Raw genomic sequence first — 19808 nt, forward strand, 5'->3', positions numbered from 1 at the left:
CTTGAAATGAGGCAAGATTTCCTTCTTATGAGTATTTTGAAATATATCCATAAAAACAAATGCTAGAGGCTTACAGATAGTAAAGTCCCTCCTGGTTTTTTTTTCTTATTGGAGTTCTAATATATAACAATAGACATAGTTCTCCACTTACAAACATTCATTCAACGTTCAAAATTACTACTAGGCTGAATGAAGGGATGGATAGCAATAGCACTTAGACTTGTATACCACTTTACAGTGCTTTATAGCTCTCTCTAAGCAGTTTACAGAGTTAGCATATCTGGCTCCTCATTTTACCAACCTCAAAAGGATAGAAAGCTGAGTCAAACTTGAACCTGGTGAGTTTTGAACTGCCAAATCCAACCGCTGCAACATCCCTGTAGTCACATGATCAAAATTTGGGTGCTTAGCAACTATCCTTATAACTATAGGAGTGCTGCAATTCCCAGATACACAGACCTTGGGCTGGGAGGCATCAACCAGCTATGTCTAGCAGCAAAGGGATTCCCCCAACCCATTCCCAAGAAGCCTCGCCTTCTCCCTTCCTCCTGCTGCTGGAAGGCCTCCACTGATTAGGCGCCATGGCAAGTGAGAACCTGCCACACATTAGAAGACCAGATACTTCACCAATACTCTTGTGAACCTTCTCCCACCACCACCATTGTGCCAGTTAATAAGTTTCAAATGAGTTAATTTTCAAATAACAGAGTTTAAATTAGAGAGAAATTAAACCATTTCTGTCCTTTCAACACAAGGTTTGAACATATAAAATGTTAATTATATAACCTAAAAATAACTGTTTTTAGGAACCACCCACAAAGCAAACTACTTGTTTTACACAGTTGCTTTTCCAACAAGCCCCATTTTGATCCTGTTTTATAAAATCAGAACTTAAGAGATTAATTATGTAAACTCTCCATTTCTTTCTGAATGGAATTCTACCAAAATTCATTTTCAAAAACTGCAGATTCCATAGACATGGTTCAAAACAGGGCTTATGCCAACTGCTTAGTGATATCAACAAAAAGGGCCACCAATTTATACCATGTGAAGCTAAAAAAATAAAATTCAACTCTTTTCCCTTAAAAGTTTCTTCTATATTATCCATTTACACAAACTTTATAGTATACAATTATACTATAAAAACTAGATTGTTCCTTAGTTAGTCCACATAGAAAAGTTAGGAATGTGTGTCAAGATCTCAGGGATAGAGTATTGTTCTTGATTAGTACAATCCCTCAAATTCTATAAAAGTAAGAACATATCTTCAAAAATAAAATAAAAAAGAACCAGGAGGGCATATAAATCTCCAAGCAGGAAGATAACCATAGCTCTCTGAAGTCAACCTGAACATGAGGTACAATTAGGCCTTGACTTACAAAGTTTGTTTAATGACCATTCAAAGTTATTGTGATGACCTGGGGCGTGGCATAAAGGCAACACAGTCAGATAATCAGTAGGAGTCCCTTTTTTAATCTCCAACTTTCTCCCCAATGTCCTGGTTACCTTCTGGCTGGAGAAAAACTCTCCCAGGAATAGCGTTTGGCTGCAGAGAATCAAGCCCAAAATGTGGTCAACAAAAACTGTAACTAAAAGTCCAATCAAGGCAAACTGAGGTAATTAGTCCAGCAGGGCAGGAGCAAGAATTCCAGACATGAAGGCATGGCAATAACTCAACACAATTGGAAGATACCAGGAACACAGATAATCAAAGTCAACTCAAGATAAACTCACTTTTGCTCCTAGCAGCTGCCACACTCAGCATGCATTTATTTTAACCTCTCTTCCCAACTGTGGCTAATGAAGGGAATCAGGGCCCTTTCCTCCCCCATAAGCCATGCAACCCATGTTGCTCTCTTCTCCGTTCCTCCCTGCATGCCCTAGGATGATGAGAGGGTGGACCTGGGTCTTCCTCTGAACTCCCTCTCCCTTTTTCTATCTCTCTCCCCTGCTCTGCTCAGCCAGACTTTGGCCTTCCCCAGTTTCCTTCACAGCCAACGGAGCCACACTCCTACTCCCTGTCAGCTGTTCATCTTCCTCCTTGGATTCAGACTCCGACAGGGGCATGACAGTTTTGATGGTACTAAAAAAAGTGACATGACCATTTTTTGTACTTATGACCTTTCCAGCATCCCCATGAACATCTGATCAAAATTCAGATGTTTGGCAATTGATTCATATTTATGACCATTGCTGTGTCCTAAAATCGTGTGATCACCTTTTGCGAACTTCTGACAAGCACATTCAATGGGAAAGCTAGATTCACTTAACAACTGGGTTATTAACTTATCAACTGCAGTAATTCACTTAACAACTGAGGCAACAAAGGTCATAAAATGGAGCAAAATTCACTTAACAAATGTCTTCTTGAACAACAGAAATTTTGGGCTCAGTTGTGGTTGTAATTTGAGGACTATCTGTATCTTTTTCAGATATATACACAATTTAGCTAGGCCCAGTGGCACAAGGACCTCCTGCCTCCTGCATTTATTTTATTTATAAATGTTTATATGTTATATTTTCCCTTGTGTGTCCTATTCATTTCTGTTCCTAAATGCACTTTATTTACTTCTGAAGATTTGGATGTAGAGATTTAATAAGATATTTTTTCATAAAACTTCCCCATATGCAAATTACATAGTTGTCCTTATATTTCAATATTGGCAACTATATTGTATTTATGTAGCTTGGGAAGGAAAATCCAAAGCAACCTTCTTTCTAGTTTTCCTAGACTTATTCTGAAAGCAGAATTCCTTTGTAGAATGGCTATGAATTTTCCAAACCTGCTGGCAACCACAACTGTTTTCTGAAATAGTTCAATTATTGCAAAAGCACCATGCAAAATAGGATAAAAATAGAGATGCAAGAAAATATAATGTAATAAAATCATTGTAAAAAGTAGCACTCAATAGTGCACCCTACCCTGTCATTTCTTTTCTAATTACTATCTACTAAGAGGATGTTTATAAGAATAAAGTGCTGAATATAAAAGGATTTTTCTATAAGAAATTTAAAACGTAGAACATTCAGACCAAATGCTACATTCTGGATTTAACACAGGAGAAGGTGGAGTTTGTACAAGAGAACAAATAAATCAAAATTTGTTTCAGACAACATTTCCTGCAATCAGTTCACTATTATTCTTCTATGCTACTTTCTGGGAATTGATTGTTTATATCCAGTTCTGGCACTTTCAGCAGGTACATGTTTTTATGGAAAGCTCCCATTTCTCGGGCTGTCATGTTTACATTCCATACAGGGAAATCTGGAACTGCCTTTAACCAAAAATCTTCCATGAGTTTTTTTCCAGTGAACCACCACTCCTAGGAAATATGAAAAGTTGCACAATTGATCAGAAAGTGACGAGGGAGCAAATAATTATACTTATTTAATTCAGAATGGAAGGTTTTGTGGTATGGTAGTGTTTCATTTCCAGAGAGGAATCACTTATTAATTTACCTTCCAATATGCTATGTACTGCACCTTATTCTAGGATATAGTCTTCCTTTTCTCTATACTAAGGGTTTCCGTCCCTCAGCTCCATTATCATGAGATCCCTGCCCTGCCTTGCATAGGACACAAGTGACATTATTTTTTCAAAAGAAAAATGGGGTCAAAATTCAGCCAGCTGCCAGTAGATGGCTCTAGAATTCACAGGAGCATAAAGAGGTGCCTTACAAAAATATGAAACTTCACCTTCTCAATTATTGTTCACAATAATTGACAGCCAGTCAATGGATTTTTAACCTATTCTGTGGGGCAACAAAATACCTCAGGGCAAGAGAAGAAGTAACAGATAGAAACTTATCAAAGAGAAAGAGAGATCCACTTAGAACTAAGGAAAAATTCCTGGCAATGAAAACAATTAATCAGTGGAACAGCTTGCCTTCAAAAGCTGTGGTTGCTCCAACACTGGAGATTTTTAAGAAGAGATTGGACAGCCATTTGCCTGGAATGATATAGGCCTGGGGTGTCAAACTCAAGGCCCACAGGGAGGATCCAGCCCACAGGTTGCTTAGATCTGGTCCACGGGCCCACCCTGGAAAGAATAAAGGACAGGCCCATGGTGCCTCTGCTAGCAAAAATTGGCTTCTGATCTCCGTTTCTGGCTGAGACAGCCTCCTGTAACCCTCTGTCAGTGAAAATGGAGCTCGGGAGGCTGTGGCAGAGGGTTGCAGGAGGCCATCACAGCCAAAAATGGAGTTTGGGAGCCCGTTTTCACTGGCAGAGCACTCAGGCCACCACAGGTGCTGACATGAGTGACGTTGAGCTGGCCATGGCCCCTGGCCACCCCCTCCAAGGTCAAACACAACCCTGATGTGGCCCTCAATGAAACTGAGTTTGACACCCTGGCTATGGGGTCCCCTGCTTGAGTAGGGAATTGGACTAGAAAACCTCCAAGTTTTCTTCCAAGTTGAAATATAGTCTAATTGTCAATCAAACTTTTAAACAAGACTAATTTCCTCTTTTAAAAATGAATATATCTATATCTATTCACATACACACATACACACACACACACATATACATACATACATACATACATACATACATACATACATACATACATATAGATATAGGACTAGTTCTTTAAATTTAATATTCTGAAAGATTGTAAATGATAGGCTTATATACTGTAAAAATGTTCTATCTCTGACGTAATAAGTTTTAAAGCAATACCTTGCTAATCTCTAGCCAGGATCTCTCCAAACGATTTCCATAGATATCACTACTGTAGAATCCCTTCTCAATAAAGTTTTGGCTGAGTTCATCATTCCCAAGCATCAGCTGGACATAGGCCTTCAGGTGGTAAACCCTGGAATAGTACACTGGGCTTATAGAACACTGGTTCATTATCTGATCCAAATTCTATTAAAAACAATGAATAATCATGTCAGAGTGTTGGATGTGTAACCAGAGACATAAAGATAATTTCTGAAGAAAAAGTCAAAACAAAATAAACAGAAAATATTGCAATTTTATTTTCAATGTTTGTACAATGTCAGTTCCTAAGATTACAATAGGCTTACTGAAAATAAATAAATAAATAAATAAATAAACAAATAAACAAATAAATAATACTGGTTTTTCTGAGGAAACCACCACTGCAACTATTTTTGAAATGTCTATATTTTGAGAAGAGGAGGAAAAAAACAAAGCACGAGATAGCGTCAGAAGCTGCTTTACTCACTCATTTACGCCATTCTCTACATAAAGAAACTGGTGAATCTAAATGCTTGAAGCACTGCAGAGAGTAGCTGGCTGGCTGGCAGATACATAATTCTACTTTCCTTACATCTCTTAAACAGACTGCCATGTTCTTTCACAGGTGATATGGTTTTGTAATCTGCACTGTTTTTCGTCTGCATATAGAAAGGTATGCAGATATATTTTTCTTTTCTGAACACATTTTGATTTTTTTTTCCTGGAAGTTTTTGAGATTTAAAATGCTTAATTAAATTTACATGAAAAAAATACTCTGAAATCTTTTGCTTAGATTTATACATGTTTTTAACCTACTTAATGAGAGTTTGCTTCCATTTGAATGAAATCTGAATCTGACATACTGATTTTGAATACTTAGGAGTCAAGGTGCTCCATCCTATGACAATATGTAAAAAGAGAGTTAAAATACTTAGGACATTTAATTTGTGAAAGAAGTAGAAAAATAACATTTGAAAGAATTGAAGGAATAGTAACTCAACCCTTGCATGAAACAAAGAAGGAGTTGAGAAAATTTCTAGGATTGACTGGATAATGTAGGCTGTGAATAGATAATTATGCTGTTTTGAATAAAGACTGATATGCAAAGAGCCTAGTGTTACACACATAAAGGAATGGCTTTGAGGGTTTTAACTCGGAAGTGGGGAGGAAAGAGAGAGTCAGTGGCATTTTGGTCTAAAATGTTAGACATTGACATATTCAATGATTTTGAAATATGAGAGTATGCTTATGGAACAAAATGATTTAGTATTAACCACTGATATTTGCTTGAATTGAGCCAGGATGATCAGATATTGGTGCTGAGAAGGGGTTAATTTATTTATAGATGGGAAGAGAAAGTGGTAGAAGGTAAGAGAAGGAGTTTTTGGTAAAAACTAGAAAGTTAAGTTGGTCTGTACAGTGTCAGGACTCTGACATGCACCCCCATAAGTCTCTAGCCGCATTGCTCAGTGTCACACAGACTTGTGAAGTATATGCCTTAAATCAAGTTTTGAATTCCTTTGATGCTTGAGGCAATAATTGAGCTGACTTGGAAGCCAGGATAGCAATGGCAGAAGGAACTGAATGTTTAATGTTAGCTGAGAAGAAGTTAGAGAAAGTGTGAGCAGTAGAAAGTGGAGGAGGTAAATAGATAATACCTGATGGACGGCAAATGTTGATTTTGGAAGTACTACATCAAGGTAGTCATTGGGGAGGCTAAGGTATGATGTGACTTGTTTGTAGAAGGTTATGGATGCTATGGATTGTGACAAATATGTGAAAAATGCATAGTATGTAAAAGAGTTAGTAAACAAGTTTTACACACAAGAAAAGGGAGGGTAATTTTAGTGTGAGATCATTTCAATATGAGTTGATTTTATTAAACTACCTCAAGTGGGGACACTTACATATTTATTGGTGCTAATGGGTCGCTTGACTGGATGGGTTGAGGCTTATTCAGCCATGAGAGCCAATGCAGCAGTAGTCACCAAAATTATATTGGAATAGATTATACCTAAATATGGACCACTGAAACAGCAGTCCAAGCTAAAGACAAAGGGTGGAACACTACACATGTGTAAAAGGACCAGTGGAAGAACTTAAAGGGTAGAAAGTGATTCCTGGAGAAGACCCACTGAGAATAAAGATGCTCAAAAATGGACGTGGTCATTGTGGTATGAATGGGTTTGTTTGTGCTTTTTTTTGTTGCAGGAATAGCAACTTTTTGGTCTTTCTGGCCTGAGTGTTGGCCTCTCTTATTCCATCTGAAGATCCCAAAAGAAGCTGTGCAACATCGCACTCTACAGATTGTGTTGCTTCTGTGATTGTATTTGTATCACTGAATGTTGTTGTTATTGTTGTGATTGTGAATTGATACACAACTGTGGGGAATAGTGGGACACTGTGATAGTGGAAATGTGCAAAGGTTTACTTCCATATAAACTATATATTGGGGCATTGAATCAGATCAACTTGAATTGAATACAGTAAATCTAAAAGATAGTGATATCATAAACCCTGAAGATATAGAATGGGTTGATTTAATGCAACGGTTCATTCATCATAATTTGGGAATAATTTTCTTATGCATAGGGCATGGCTTGGTGGTCACATGATGGGCTGGGCATGGCTTGGTGGTCACATGATTGGCTGAGCGTGGCCAACTCAATGTCACTCACATCAGGGGGTGCCTCACCTGGCCACTCCCCTCCCAGCCATTCCTTGTCACACCTAGCCTCAACTTATCTATAGTTCTGTAAAAATGTTCACCTTTTTTGACTTTATTATCTACATACTATAGATGGACCACTGAAAGGAGGAAATGGCTCACATGCTTTGCCCAAGAGGGCAACAGGCTTTTAAAGGGGCTGCCAGAAAGAAGGGGGGCAATGTATTTTCCAAAAAAGCAGAAGGCAAAACAAGAAGCAATGGATGGAAACTGAACAAAGAGAGAAGCAATCTAAAACTAAGAAGAAACTTCCTGACAGTGAGAACAATTAACCAGTGGACCTACTTGTCTCCAGAAGTTCTGGGTGCTCCAACACTGGGGTTTTTAAAGAAAAGACTGGACAACCATTTCTCTGAAATGGTATAGGATTCCCCCCAAGATTCCTTCTAAGTGTTATTCTGACACCTTTCCCAGGACGTCCACTCAGATCCAAAATGTGGCTGTTATAGTTGATCAGAGTTCCTCTGCTTTTTATATGCAACAGTTTTAGCATTTAGGACAGAGTTCTCCAAACTTGGTAACTTTAAGACTTGTGGACTTCAACGCCCAGAATTCCTCAGCCAGCTCTGCTGCTTGGAGAATTCTGGGAGTTGAAGTACACAAGTCTTAAAGTTGCCAAGTTTGGGCACCTCTAGTTTAGGATCAGAGCTAAGTTAGTTGTTTTTCTATTAATACATAATCCTTAAAAGGGCTCTCCTGCATGGTCTAATTCAGAGGTCCCCAATCTGGCACCAGGGACTGGTTTCATAGAAGATAATTTTACCATGGACCTGTGTGTGTGTGTGTGATGGAGAGAGAGAGAGAGAGAGAAGGAAGGGTGGAGGGAGAGAGAAAAGTATACAGTTTGGGAAAGAAGCACAAACAGAAGTGGTAAATTAAATAGTGGGTGGACCGCACATGGAGTAAAATAAGTGTGGGATTGTTACTTAAAGCTTGCCACCAGATGATATTACTCCAGTCCAGGGGAAAATCAGAATAAACACGTAGGGAAGATGTTGTGTTGTCGGAAGGACACACGAGGCAGACACGGAGCTGAAGGCTAACATCACTTTATTGAAGCATAACAGGTTGCCGCGGCTGCCCTGGCTGGGCAGGCAGCCCGGAGGGCGAGAGCTGCCCTGGCTGGGCAGGCAGCCCAGAGGGCGAGAGCTGCCCTGGCTGGGCAGGCAGCCCGGAGGGCGAGAGCTGCCCTGGCTGGGCAGGCAGCCCGGAGGGCGAGAGCTGCCCTGGCTGGGCAGGCAGCCCGGAGGTGGCGAGAGCTGCCCTGGCTGGGCGGGCAGCCCGGGAGAGCTGCCCTGGCTGGGCGGGCAGCCCGGAGGCGAGAGCTGCCCTGGCTGGGCGGGCAGCCCGGAGGGCGAGAGCTGCCCTGGCTGGGCGGGCAGCCCGGAGGGCGAGAGCTGCCCTGGCTGGGCGGGCAGCCCGGAGGGCGAGAGCTGCCCTGGCTGGGCGGGCAGCCCAGAGGGCGAGAGCTCTGAGCGAGCAAGCGAGCTGAGCTGGCTGGCTCTGCTCGACAGCCGGCTTTTATAGCCGACTGTCAAACGGAGCCAACCAATGGGAGCGGCTGGTGTTCCCGCTCAAACAGTGGACCTGGTTGGGGACTCCCAACCAGTTCCAAAGACATAACGGAAACTGTCAGGGACACAACACCCCTTCCCCCTTAGCTAGGGACATGGCAGACCAGACTGGGGACTGTGGTTGTCAGAAACACAACACCCCTTCCCCCTTAGCTAGGGACATGGCAGCCCAGACTGGGGACTGTGGTTAGGCAGGGACACAACAGAAGACCTCACTAGAAAGGGCTTTATTTTGCTCCTGGAGAAAATCAGAATAAAGAACTGGAAAAGCCTCCACAGGAAGAGGCTTTTTTGTTCTGCTCTGGAAGAAAATTAGAAGACACAGAGAAATCTTCACTAGAAGAAGCTGTCTGCTTTTGCTCCAGAGGAAACCCCAATCAAAGACCTGGGAAAGCAGAAAGAGGGTAAATGACCACCACCTGCACTTTTCAATGGTTCAGCACAGTGATTCTCTTCCAGATTAGACCTGTGACTTTTTTCCAAGAAAGGAAGAAGAAAGGGGGAAGGGGAGAAGAGACAATTCTTACTCATCCTTCCAGCAAAACAAACCGAAGATCCAGCAAGTTGAGGAAGTACTGACAAAACCATTCAAAAGAGAGAAGGAGGGGTAAGGGGAGAGGCACAGAGAGACTCGTCAGCAGTCTTGGTGCAAATGAGAGAGGGGTTCCCTTGGAGACCCAGCATTTAAGGTGTCATTCCCACACACACACACATCTTGTTTCCCTCCAACAAGGCTTTGGGAAAGCACTTGGTTGCAAGTTGGGCTGCTGCGTTTGTCTTGCAAACATGAACAGGAAGGGAATGCAAGCCCAGTTGCAATGCTGGGAGAAGGAGAGGAGGAAGGAAGAAGAGGTAGCAGGAGAAACAGGAAGCAGGATGAGGATGAGGCAGAAGCAAGCATAGCAGAAGGAGGAGGAGGAGGAAAGACCTGGAACTCAGTTGTTGCAAGCCAAATGCAAGCCCAGCTGCCGGAGAACCTTTGCAATTTGCATGTATCAGCCTTACTGTTTGAGGGCAGAAACAAACTGAATGAAGCTCTTACGTGCCAGCTGATGGGAGGGAGAGCAGGCAGCCCTTGAGTGAGAGAGGCAAACCAATCACCTAATTGAACAGCTCGTTCTCTGCCCTAATCACCAGCTGGGTGGATGTGACCAGGAATGTGTAACAGGCAGTACTCCTCCTGCACTCCCCAAAGCAAAAAGGGGCTGTTTTTAGAACAACAAGCCTCCCTGAAGCCTCAGGAGACCCAAAACGGCATTCTGGGGGAGGGCACAGGGGGACCCCCATCCCCCCTGCCAGCATGCCCTCCCCCCCACACCATTTTGGGTCTCCTGAGGCTCCAGGGAGGCTTGCTATGCTAAAAAGGGCCCCTTTTTGCTTTGGGGGAGTGCAGGAGGAGTGCTGCCTGTCACACACTCCTAGCCACGCCCACCCAGCTGGTGATTAGGGCAGAGAATGGGCTGCTCAATTAGGTGATTATTTTGTCTCTCCCTGGAGCTTTAGAAGACCCAAAACGACATGGGGGTGCCCCTTCTGCACCCCCTGTGCCCCCCTGCCCCATTTCCGGCTTTGCAAGCCTCCCTACACTTACGTGGGAGCCAGAACCAGGTGCATGGTGACTTCTGGGAGGGGTGGGGAGGGGTGGGCAGGGCCAACCGGTCTTCTGAACTACCGGTTCACAGAACCGGATGTACAATTAACATCTGGTTCACCCAAACTGGCCCAAACCGGTAGAATCCCACCCCTGGTTTCATTCTTTTAATCCAGTGCATAGTGTCTGCTACCCCTCCCAGTACACCCTCAAGTATCATGGTTCTCCAGACCATCCCCATTAAATATATTCCCCTACTCCACCATTGATTGGACACATCCTGTCCTAATAGAAAAGGGAGAAATGAAGGGACATAATAATAGCAGAATAGGTAGAATTAGTGGGACATAATAATAACTTGCTAGTTTGCTTCTGTAAGAATTGCTTTGTTCCTGTAAGAATTAGAATTGCCTCTGCCACTTGCTTCTAACAGTTATCTAACTCCTGCTATCTTTTTTTTTTTTTTGTATAACTCATTGCCTGGAGCAGGAATGTGTCATAGCTTGGCAGGGTTACACCAGGCAAATACCTGTGTTGCTAAGCACCCAGTACCCCTGTTTCTTGCTACATGGCTCATGCAGGGCTACAAGGAAGGCATGGACTAGGGGGGCAGAACTGGGTACTAAACTGATGTCTCTGAAGGTATAAAAGGACACCATATCTTCCTCAAGGTGTGGCTTTTTGCTGCATGCTTTTTATCTGTATGTTGTGGAATAGTCTATCCAGCTCTTCTTTATACAAATGAAATATGTTGTTTTTCCAAGCCTCTTCTTGGATCTCTCTTTCTCTCTCTTTGGCATTCTGGTGACTCAAGTACATTTTGGGACCTTACACAAGGAAATGTCCTAAATCAGTGGTTGCCAATCAGTGGACTGGGGACCACTGGTGGTCTGCGAGAAAATTTTGGTGGTCTGCAGAGAAATGTCACCCCCAAAGCAATTAATCCAGGCTGCGCGGGAACACAAGGCTGCACCACTCACATGGTCCACAGGAACATAAGGCTTGTGTCACTTGCATTGTGAACAACATGAGGTAGTGAGGGGACGGGGGAAAGGGCAGAGGGGGGAGCTTGCCCCTCTCACCCCAAGCGCCCCACCTGGCCACCAGGCTACTTCTTTCTTCTGCTTTTGGAAAGGAAAGCAGCAGAAGTCTTTCTTTCACTCCCCCAAACTTCACCAGAAATGAGTCTTTGGGACCCTACAAGGTATCCTGCTCCAAGAGGCTGTGCTGGTGTGACAAGTTGAGACTCATTTTTGGTGGAGTTTGGGGAAGAGAGAGAAAGACTTCTGCTGCTTCTGCTGCTTTCCTTGCATGAAGCCAAAAGTCTCTCTCTCTCTCCCCCTGAGAACGGAGCTGGAGATGGTAAAGATTGATCGATCGGTAGAACAATGGGGTGGGGAATTTTCCTGCAGTCTTTTCTGGAATTTTCCCAGGGCCTCTGGTCCATGGGATTTAAAATTATGAATTTAGTGGTCCCTGAGGTCGAAAAGGTTAGTGGCCCCTGTCCTAAATCATGCCCACAGAGAAAAAATTCTTTCGGAAAAGGGACAAAGCACTATTTTGAAAGGTGGAATATCCAGATATAAGCTACCTTCATTTGGGCTGGGGACCAGATGTAGATAATGTAATGAGGATATTATTTAAAAATTATTTGCGGAGCATCTTTGTGCCAGGGTTAAAAGAAACCCTGAGTTGTTATGTGACCTTGGAATGAAAATGCACCATTTATGTCTCTCCAAAGATTTGTGGACTACATTAGCTAGCATTCTTCATCATTGGCCATGGTAACTGAGGCTGTTGAATGCTGGAATACAGAACATGCATGAGACCATACACTGGAAGTCTCATTTAACTTGCACAACACCTTAAACTGTTGTTTGACTGATCATAATTTACTCAAAGGATCACAATAATGATATAGTTAATGATGGCTGTAAATTATGAAGTTATACTTCATATGTAGAAAACTAAATTATAAAAATTATAGTTGCATAAAGAATTCTCTGGTAAATTGAGAGACAAAAAGGACAAATATAAAGAAAAGGAAAGACAGATACAACTAAAACAGAATTGAAAAATAAGAAAAAAAGTCAAGGAAACAATCATTCCACTAATGGAAAAAGAAGGCAAGGAAATAATGGATAGGAGGAAAAAAGCAGAAATGCTTAAAATTCATTTTTTGTGAAAGAATGTTTTTATACAAAAGGATGAAACTGATGTGATTTCAGAACCACTGAAACACATCTTTCAAAGTTCTTAGAGCAGGGGTGGATTTCTACCGATTCTGTCTACCTCTGTAGAACCAGTAACTCTGAAGAGCAGCAGACATAGAACCGGTTCTATGTCTGCTGATGTTTTTGCCCACCCACCCACCTGGGCTCTTACCTGATCTTTATTTCCTGATTTTTCAACTTCAGCTGCCGAATGAGGCACAGCTGCAGTTTAAAAAGCAGGAAAAGAGGGCTGTTTCAAAGGCTGCTTCTCTGTACTCAGCGTGCTGATGACGATTTACAGGCGATGATTACAGCTGCCCGCTCGCAGCGTATAGCGAAACACATCATAAATCACCGAACCTCGTAAATCCCAAACCAGTAGTTAACCCTGTTGTATCCCACCCCTGTCTTAGAGCACTTAGAGGACTAGAAAAGAGCTGACGTGGTTCCCACATCTTCAAAAAAAGGTTAAAAAATAGATATAGGAAATTACAGACCAATCATCTCGGAAGATCTTGGAAAAGATAATCAAGCAACAAATCTGTGAACACCAGTAGCCAACATGGTTCATCAAAAAACAAATCATGCCAAACAAATGTTATTGCATTTTTCAGCAAAGTGAATTAGTAAATAAATTAATGGACCAGCAAAATCTGTGGATATAGTATACTTAGATTTCTGTAAAGCATTTGATGAAGTAGATAATAACCTACTTCTTAGGAAGCTAGAAAAATGTGAGTTAGCATCACCACCAGATGGATTCGTATTGACTGACAATTCATACTCAACCTGTAGTCCTCAATGGAGAGACTACATCCACATGGAGAGAAGGAAGTAATGGGGTACCCCAAGGTTCCATTTTAGGCCCAGTACTCTTCAATATTTTCATAAACAATCTAGACAAGGAAATAGAAGGGGAACGCATCATGACACTAACCTGGCAGGAATAGCCAACACCCCAGAAGACAAGCTCAAGATCCAAAAAAGACCTTGGCAAACGTAAACAAAAAACCTATCTAAAAATGAAATTCAACATAAATAAATGTAAGGTTTTGCAATTAGACAAGAAAAACCAACTTTATAGCTATAGGCTAGGTGAATCTTGGCTTAATGCCAGTAACTGTGAGAGGGATCTTGAAGTCATAGTGGACAATCACTTATATGAGCCAACAGTGTGTGGCAGCAGCCAAAAGAACCAATGCAATCTGGCTGCATTAATAGAAGGATAGAACCAAGATCATATGTAATTCTAGTACTGGTTTACAAAGCCTTAGCAAGACCACATTTAGAATATTCATCCACTTCTGATCACCACAATATAAAAAAGATGTCAAGACTCTAGAAAGAGTGCAGACAAGAGGAGCAAGAATGATTAGGGGGCTGAAGACTAAAACAGTTACAGGAATTAGGTATGGCTAGTCTAGTGAAAAGGAGTACTAGGGGAGAGATGATAACATGGTTCCAATATTTGAAGGGCTCCTACAAAGACAGGGGAGGGGCAGTTAAACTATTTTCCAAAGCACCAAAAGGCAAGGCAAGAAACAGTGGATGGCAATAATCAAGGAGAAAAGCAACTTAGAATTAAGGAAAAAAAATAGTTCCATCCAATCAAAAGAGCAATCAACCATTGAAATATCTTGCCTTAAGAAGTTGTGAATGCTCCATAAATGGAGGCTTTCAAAAAGAGACTGGACAACCATTTGTCTGCAATGGTATAAGTCTCCTGCTTGAGCAGGGTATTGGATTAGAAGACCTTCAAGTCTAGACTACAAAACTTCCAACTCTTTCGCGGCTAGGATTGTATTTGCTAAAAATTGGAAGAGTGAGAAAATACCATCAGAGGAAGAAATTATTAAGAAAATATTGGAATGTGCTGAAATGAGTAGATTGACATTTGAAATTAGAGAACAAGAGGATAAACAATTTTATGAAGTTTGGGACCTTTTCTATCAATGGCTAGATAATAAAATATAATAATAGAATATTTAGAAACTTAGGAAATAATGAATATACATTTCTTTTTTTCTCTTTTTTTGATACTATCTTTATAAAATTTTATTAAGATAACTTGGCAAGATTTTATGATTTGTTATAAAATAAATTAAGTAAATTATAGTTATCTCATTAAAGTATGAATTAATAAAATTATAGTCAAATGATTGTTTAATAATGATATCAGGCTATATAATTGTTGATTGATAATATGAGCTATTATGTAATATAACTACAATGGCGACTACGAAATGGATGCACAAAAAAAAAGTGGTAAACCAACCGATACATTGTCTGTAAACTCATGAAGGAAAGGATGATGTTTTTATGTTTTATGTTTTATGTGTTTTTGTTTGTTGTTAAAATCAATAAAACTTAAAAAAACAACTTCCAACTCTTTTATTCTATGTTCTATGCAGATGAGGTGATAGAAAGGGAACTCATCAAATTTACAGAGTGGGAGGTATAGCCAACACTTTAGAAGATAAGACCATACTTGGAATACTGCATCTAGTTCTGGTCGTTATGATAGAGAAAAGATGTTGAGACTCTAGAAAGAATGCAGAAAAGAGGAAGAATTAGGAGTCTGGGGGCTAATGAATGATTAGGGATGTCTTATCTAGCAAAAAGGATTAGGGATAACATGATAGCAATATTTCAATACCCGTGGGGGTATCACAAAGAAGAGGGGGCCAATCTATTCTCCAAAGCACCCAGGGACAGGATGAGGAATAATGGATGGAAGGTTATTAAAGAGAGATCCAAGCTAGAATTAAAAAGAAATTTTCTGAGAGTGAGAAAAATTAATTAGATGGCCTCCAGAATTTGTGGGTGCTATATCACTAGAGATTTTCAAGAAGAGAATGATAATCATGTGTCCAGAATAAATAGGAGGTTGGACACATGAATGTCTAGAAAACTTCTAAAGTCCATTCCAACTCTGTTATTCTATGTTCTAAAATGAAATACAGAAGATACAGACAGCAAGGAGCAGTTTATTAGCAGTACCCTTTCGGGAAATAAATCAAAACCCTTGTCCCCTGTTCACCCTAGAGTTACCTTTGAGCTATAAAGTCTTTATCCAGCAGATATTCAATAGAAAGAGCTTTCCCAATCTTTTGATTCAGATATACTGGATTTTTAAAAAAGACATTATCATAATTTGGATTCTAGCACTATACAAATAGGAAAGCCAAATAAATAAATTACCAGGATCACAAGCCATCCCAATTCCTTCCTTAGATTGTAGAACCACTGTCACCATAATGGCTAAAACCAGCTTATAAGGTAAGGATCATAATAGGCATAATAAGACTCATATTCTTTTTTGTCACCAAAAAAGGCACCAGGTCTTATTTTGGGGGATGTCATCCACTGACTCACTTGTGTGTGTTATCCCTGGCCTTTTTTTCACTGTCAGAGGCCTTCAGGAACTTCTGTGGCTGGCAAGGCTTTCCTGAAGGCGTCTGCAGCAGATAAAAGAGCTCTGGATCAATCCAGAGATATGTAATCAGCTGCAGAGGCCTTCAGGAAGGCTGCTGGCTGCAGAAGAAATGGGGCAGGAAGGCAGGTGTCAGGATGCGCAAGGCCTGGCTGCAACTGTCTGAAGGTAAATAGTAAGGCAACTCCCCCCCCCCCATCCCCACCCTAGCTTAATTTTTATCCAGGGCATCCTGGAGTGGACGGGGTCTTAATTGGGACTTATTTTGGAGTAGGGCTTGTATTGGTCACACATGTAAAAATCAAGCTAGGACTGACTTTGGGGTAGGTGATATTTTGGGGGAAACGTGGTATATATTAAAATCCAATTTTGTGGGTTTTAGAAGAAGTATTGGAAATAATTATTTTTAGTTATCCTAAGCCAAACTTCTTGTTGCTGTTAAAATAATAATGCTTATCATTTAATACCTGCTAAGTAAAACAAAAAAGGAGATTTTAGGTGAAATTAGAAACTGATTATGAAAATAGAGGGCTGATTTGTCAGTTCATTGTTTGTGCTTGCTAGAAATTGCTAAATAAGTAAATAAATTTCTGCATACCCATCTCTGAATTCCTCACCTTTGTTATCCTGTTATGCATCTCACGAACTTTGTCAGGCCTCTCTTCTATATATTTTCTTAATAACAGAGTCTCACACTCCACCAACTTACAGAATCCATGGTTAGAACAGAGTGAAGCGCTTGTTCTCCTCACCAACCGCCTTGCTTTTTCAAATGGTATTATGAATTTATCCCACTGCTGAAGTCTGGCAAACCTAGATGATAAACTCACATGTTAGGTAGAAGGAGAGTCAGCCCTTCTCTAGTGATATATATAGAAACATGAGTTTTCAGAATGAAAGGACATCAAGGTCAAAAATGTATGATATTTTTATACTCTCCACTCCTTCCATATTTAAGGTAGTTTAGAAATCTATTTATTTTCTCCAAAAACAAACTGATGTTGGAAAAAGAGAAATGGATGATGGAAATTAATAGGAATGTGGTTTATAAGATTGAGCATTAGAATTACAACATTAGTCTTGGCAACACTAGTCTTTGGAAATCCACTATAGATTTTTTTTTGTCATACAATACAAAAAGTTCCAGCTGACTCAATTATTCATTTAATTAAATTCAGTTAAACAACTTACTATCAGATAAGAATTAATTAATTTGGTGTGCACCAGTGGCTAGTAGAAAGTGTGTAATTGATTATTTGGCAATTCATGACTTAAAAAAACCACATGAAATAAGTGGGGTACATGTAGAGAATTAATTTCTTTTCTATATCAACCCTTTATTACTTTTTCACAGAAAATCCCGTTTCTGTTACAGTTTAAAATATGTTTCACTAATCATTGCTTCGATCAGAGAAAGATTCAGATACACGCATCCATAAAGAACAGTGCAGTCTCCTACAGTAACACTGAGTTCCAGTAAGCCATGGATCAACCTATAAATTTCTATCTTACAACATAAAAAGGAAAAAATTATAATGTCATATAACAGCATTACAAAAAATTAAAGTTACCAAATTGCCAGAGAAGAATACAAGCTCAACATGATGTTGTTCTGAGACATAAGTATGCAGTTTGTTTCATTAGCGAGAATAAAATCCTGGCAGTACTTAAATGGCTTAAAACAAAATCCTAGGGGGAAAAAAAGCATTATTAAGCATGTATCGCTGGCTATGATTCCAGTAAAAGTTGAACATCTCCAAATGTTCAATAGCACAGAGTAGATAACATATATCAACATTAGTAACAGTGCATCACTTGAAGAAAAACTCAGTGGAACAACTCTTTGTTCATGGAATCTAGTAATACTGTATGCATAGCAAATATCAGCAGATCTGCAATGCCTTTTTGGCAATATGTTAATATCTCTGGGCATATAGAGAAAGAAGCATATTTAGAATTGGGATCTTGATAATAGGCCAGAAAAAAGTAACAATTAAATATATAAAGCTGCATTGTTGGGACCTAAGCATGGCTGAAAATTATCTTGCATCATTCTTTATTTTATAGCCCCCTTTAACCTAAACATACTCAATCTTGAAGAGGTTAAAGTTGTGCCCAATAAAATTATTACTTGGTTTGACCCTAGTATAACAACACTAGTAGGCCAGACACAAAAAGTCAAAGATCAGAAAAGAGAAACAGATAAAAACGCTATGTTTTTTTAATGAGGCCTAACAAGTTTTCAAGGTTTGCTCTTGAAAAATTTATGTCAAAATATTTGGATCTGATTAATAAAGCTTTTCTTCTCTGATACTTGGAACTTTTTGTCTTTCTGCTCCTGGATCAAGTGGAAATTCTGCAAGATACCCTAATTTGCCATGAGTGTGAAAAGAGAGAATTTCTTCTAGGATGAGAGTATCTCATACTGGTGTTCTTTTATTTTCAAAATTTTCTGATGGTAATCACTTTGGCTAATTTGTTAATGTTAAAATGAACTTTTTTGACCTTTCTATATTTTCACAAAGTCCTTAATATTAAAATAATATGTAACTTTACTATTAAAGTTACATATTTAGGTGATACTTCACTTGAAATTGTATTTCCCAAGTTCATCCTGTGTCTAAGAAATAAAGCTTTCAATCTCAACTCCTGGTATATATGGAGTATATGGATATGACCAAGACTTGGCCACATTACTGACTATTGGGTGAAACTTGTTAGCAGGTGATTGTGAAGGCTAACAAGTTACAATTTGGATTCCTTAACAGATTTTTTTCTGATTATATGTTACTGTTAACATTGATAGTGATTTACCTTCTAGGGTTATGTGGAATACTTAATAATGTAAATTACATTTAATTTTAGTGATGTATAAGTGATTTTGTAGACTTTAAATTTTTTAGAACTCTGAACAAGAGAGTTCAGAGATTAGGGTAAATTGATAAAGCACAAAGGCAGCTCCCAAGTAGTAATTTTTAGGGTTTCATGAAGCAGCCCACTTCATGGAATCTCCTAGGTGCGGATTCCTAGAGCAATCTGTTTTGGAGCACAGCCTCATTTCTACATTTTCCCTTTAAGTCAGTCCACTGAAATCAGTACTGTTTAATTCTGAGCAAATATCTATAGCCGTCATTCTGTGAGATATGACAGGTCTTTTCACAGATTATTGCTTTTCAGATTTAAAAAAGATCTTCTATTACACTATAACCTTGTTTCCATTCTTCAGTTCATTGTATAACTTCTTATTCTTTTTTATCATTTTATTATGTTATTGTTTGTTTTTTAATTATTGTACAGACACACCGCCTTGACAACATTTTGTTAAAAGGTAGATATAATTGTTTTTAATTTGTTTTTTTTTATTTTAAACATGCATTTTAGATACTGTTTAAAGGACTTACCAGCATAAAGTATAATGTTCAGACAGCCTGAAATGAAGAGGGACTGTCCAATAATATTGTCATCTCGAAAGGTGAGATCTTCTAGGCAACTTAACACTTGCACAGAATCTTGATATCTAAGAAGAAGCAGGAGGAAACATGTCTATGCAGCTGTAAGAAGCTGG

The 19808-nt window shown here is 39.8% G+C and overlaps 1 protein-coding gene across 1 annotated transcript in view; it reads right to left on the reverse strand.

Annotated features, from left to right (window-relative positions):
- Positions 1 to 2938: 2938 nt before the first annotated feature.
- ADCY10 (adenylate cyclase 10) overlaps positions 2939 to 19808 on the reverse strand; it is a 199667-nt gene continuing 182797 nt past the window's right edge. Inside the window, 5 exon segments of the mRNA XM_087930379.1 lie at positions 2939 to 3323; positions 4681 to 4869; positions 16861 to 17056; positions 17815 to 17932; positions 19645 to 19760. Coding sequence (XP_087786505.1) covers positions 3138 to 3323; positions 4681 to 4869; positions 16861 to 17056; positions 17815 to 17932; positions 19645 to 19760 — 805 coding nt within the window. The 3' untranslated portion in view covers positions 2939 to 3137.

The sequence above is a fragment of the Pseudonaja textilis genome, chromosome 3 (genome assembly GCF_049901715.1).
Source record: "Pseudonaja textilis isolate UNSWEBS1 chromosome 3, rPseTex1.2, whole genome shotgun sequence".
Lineage (NCBI taxonomy): Eukaryota > Metazoa > Chordata > Lepidosauria > Squamata > Elapidae > Pseudonaja > Pseudonaja textilis.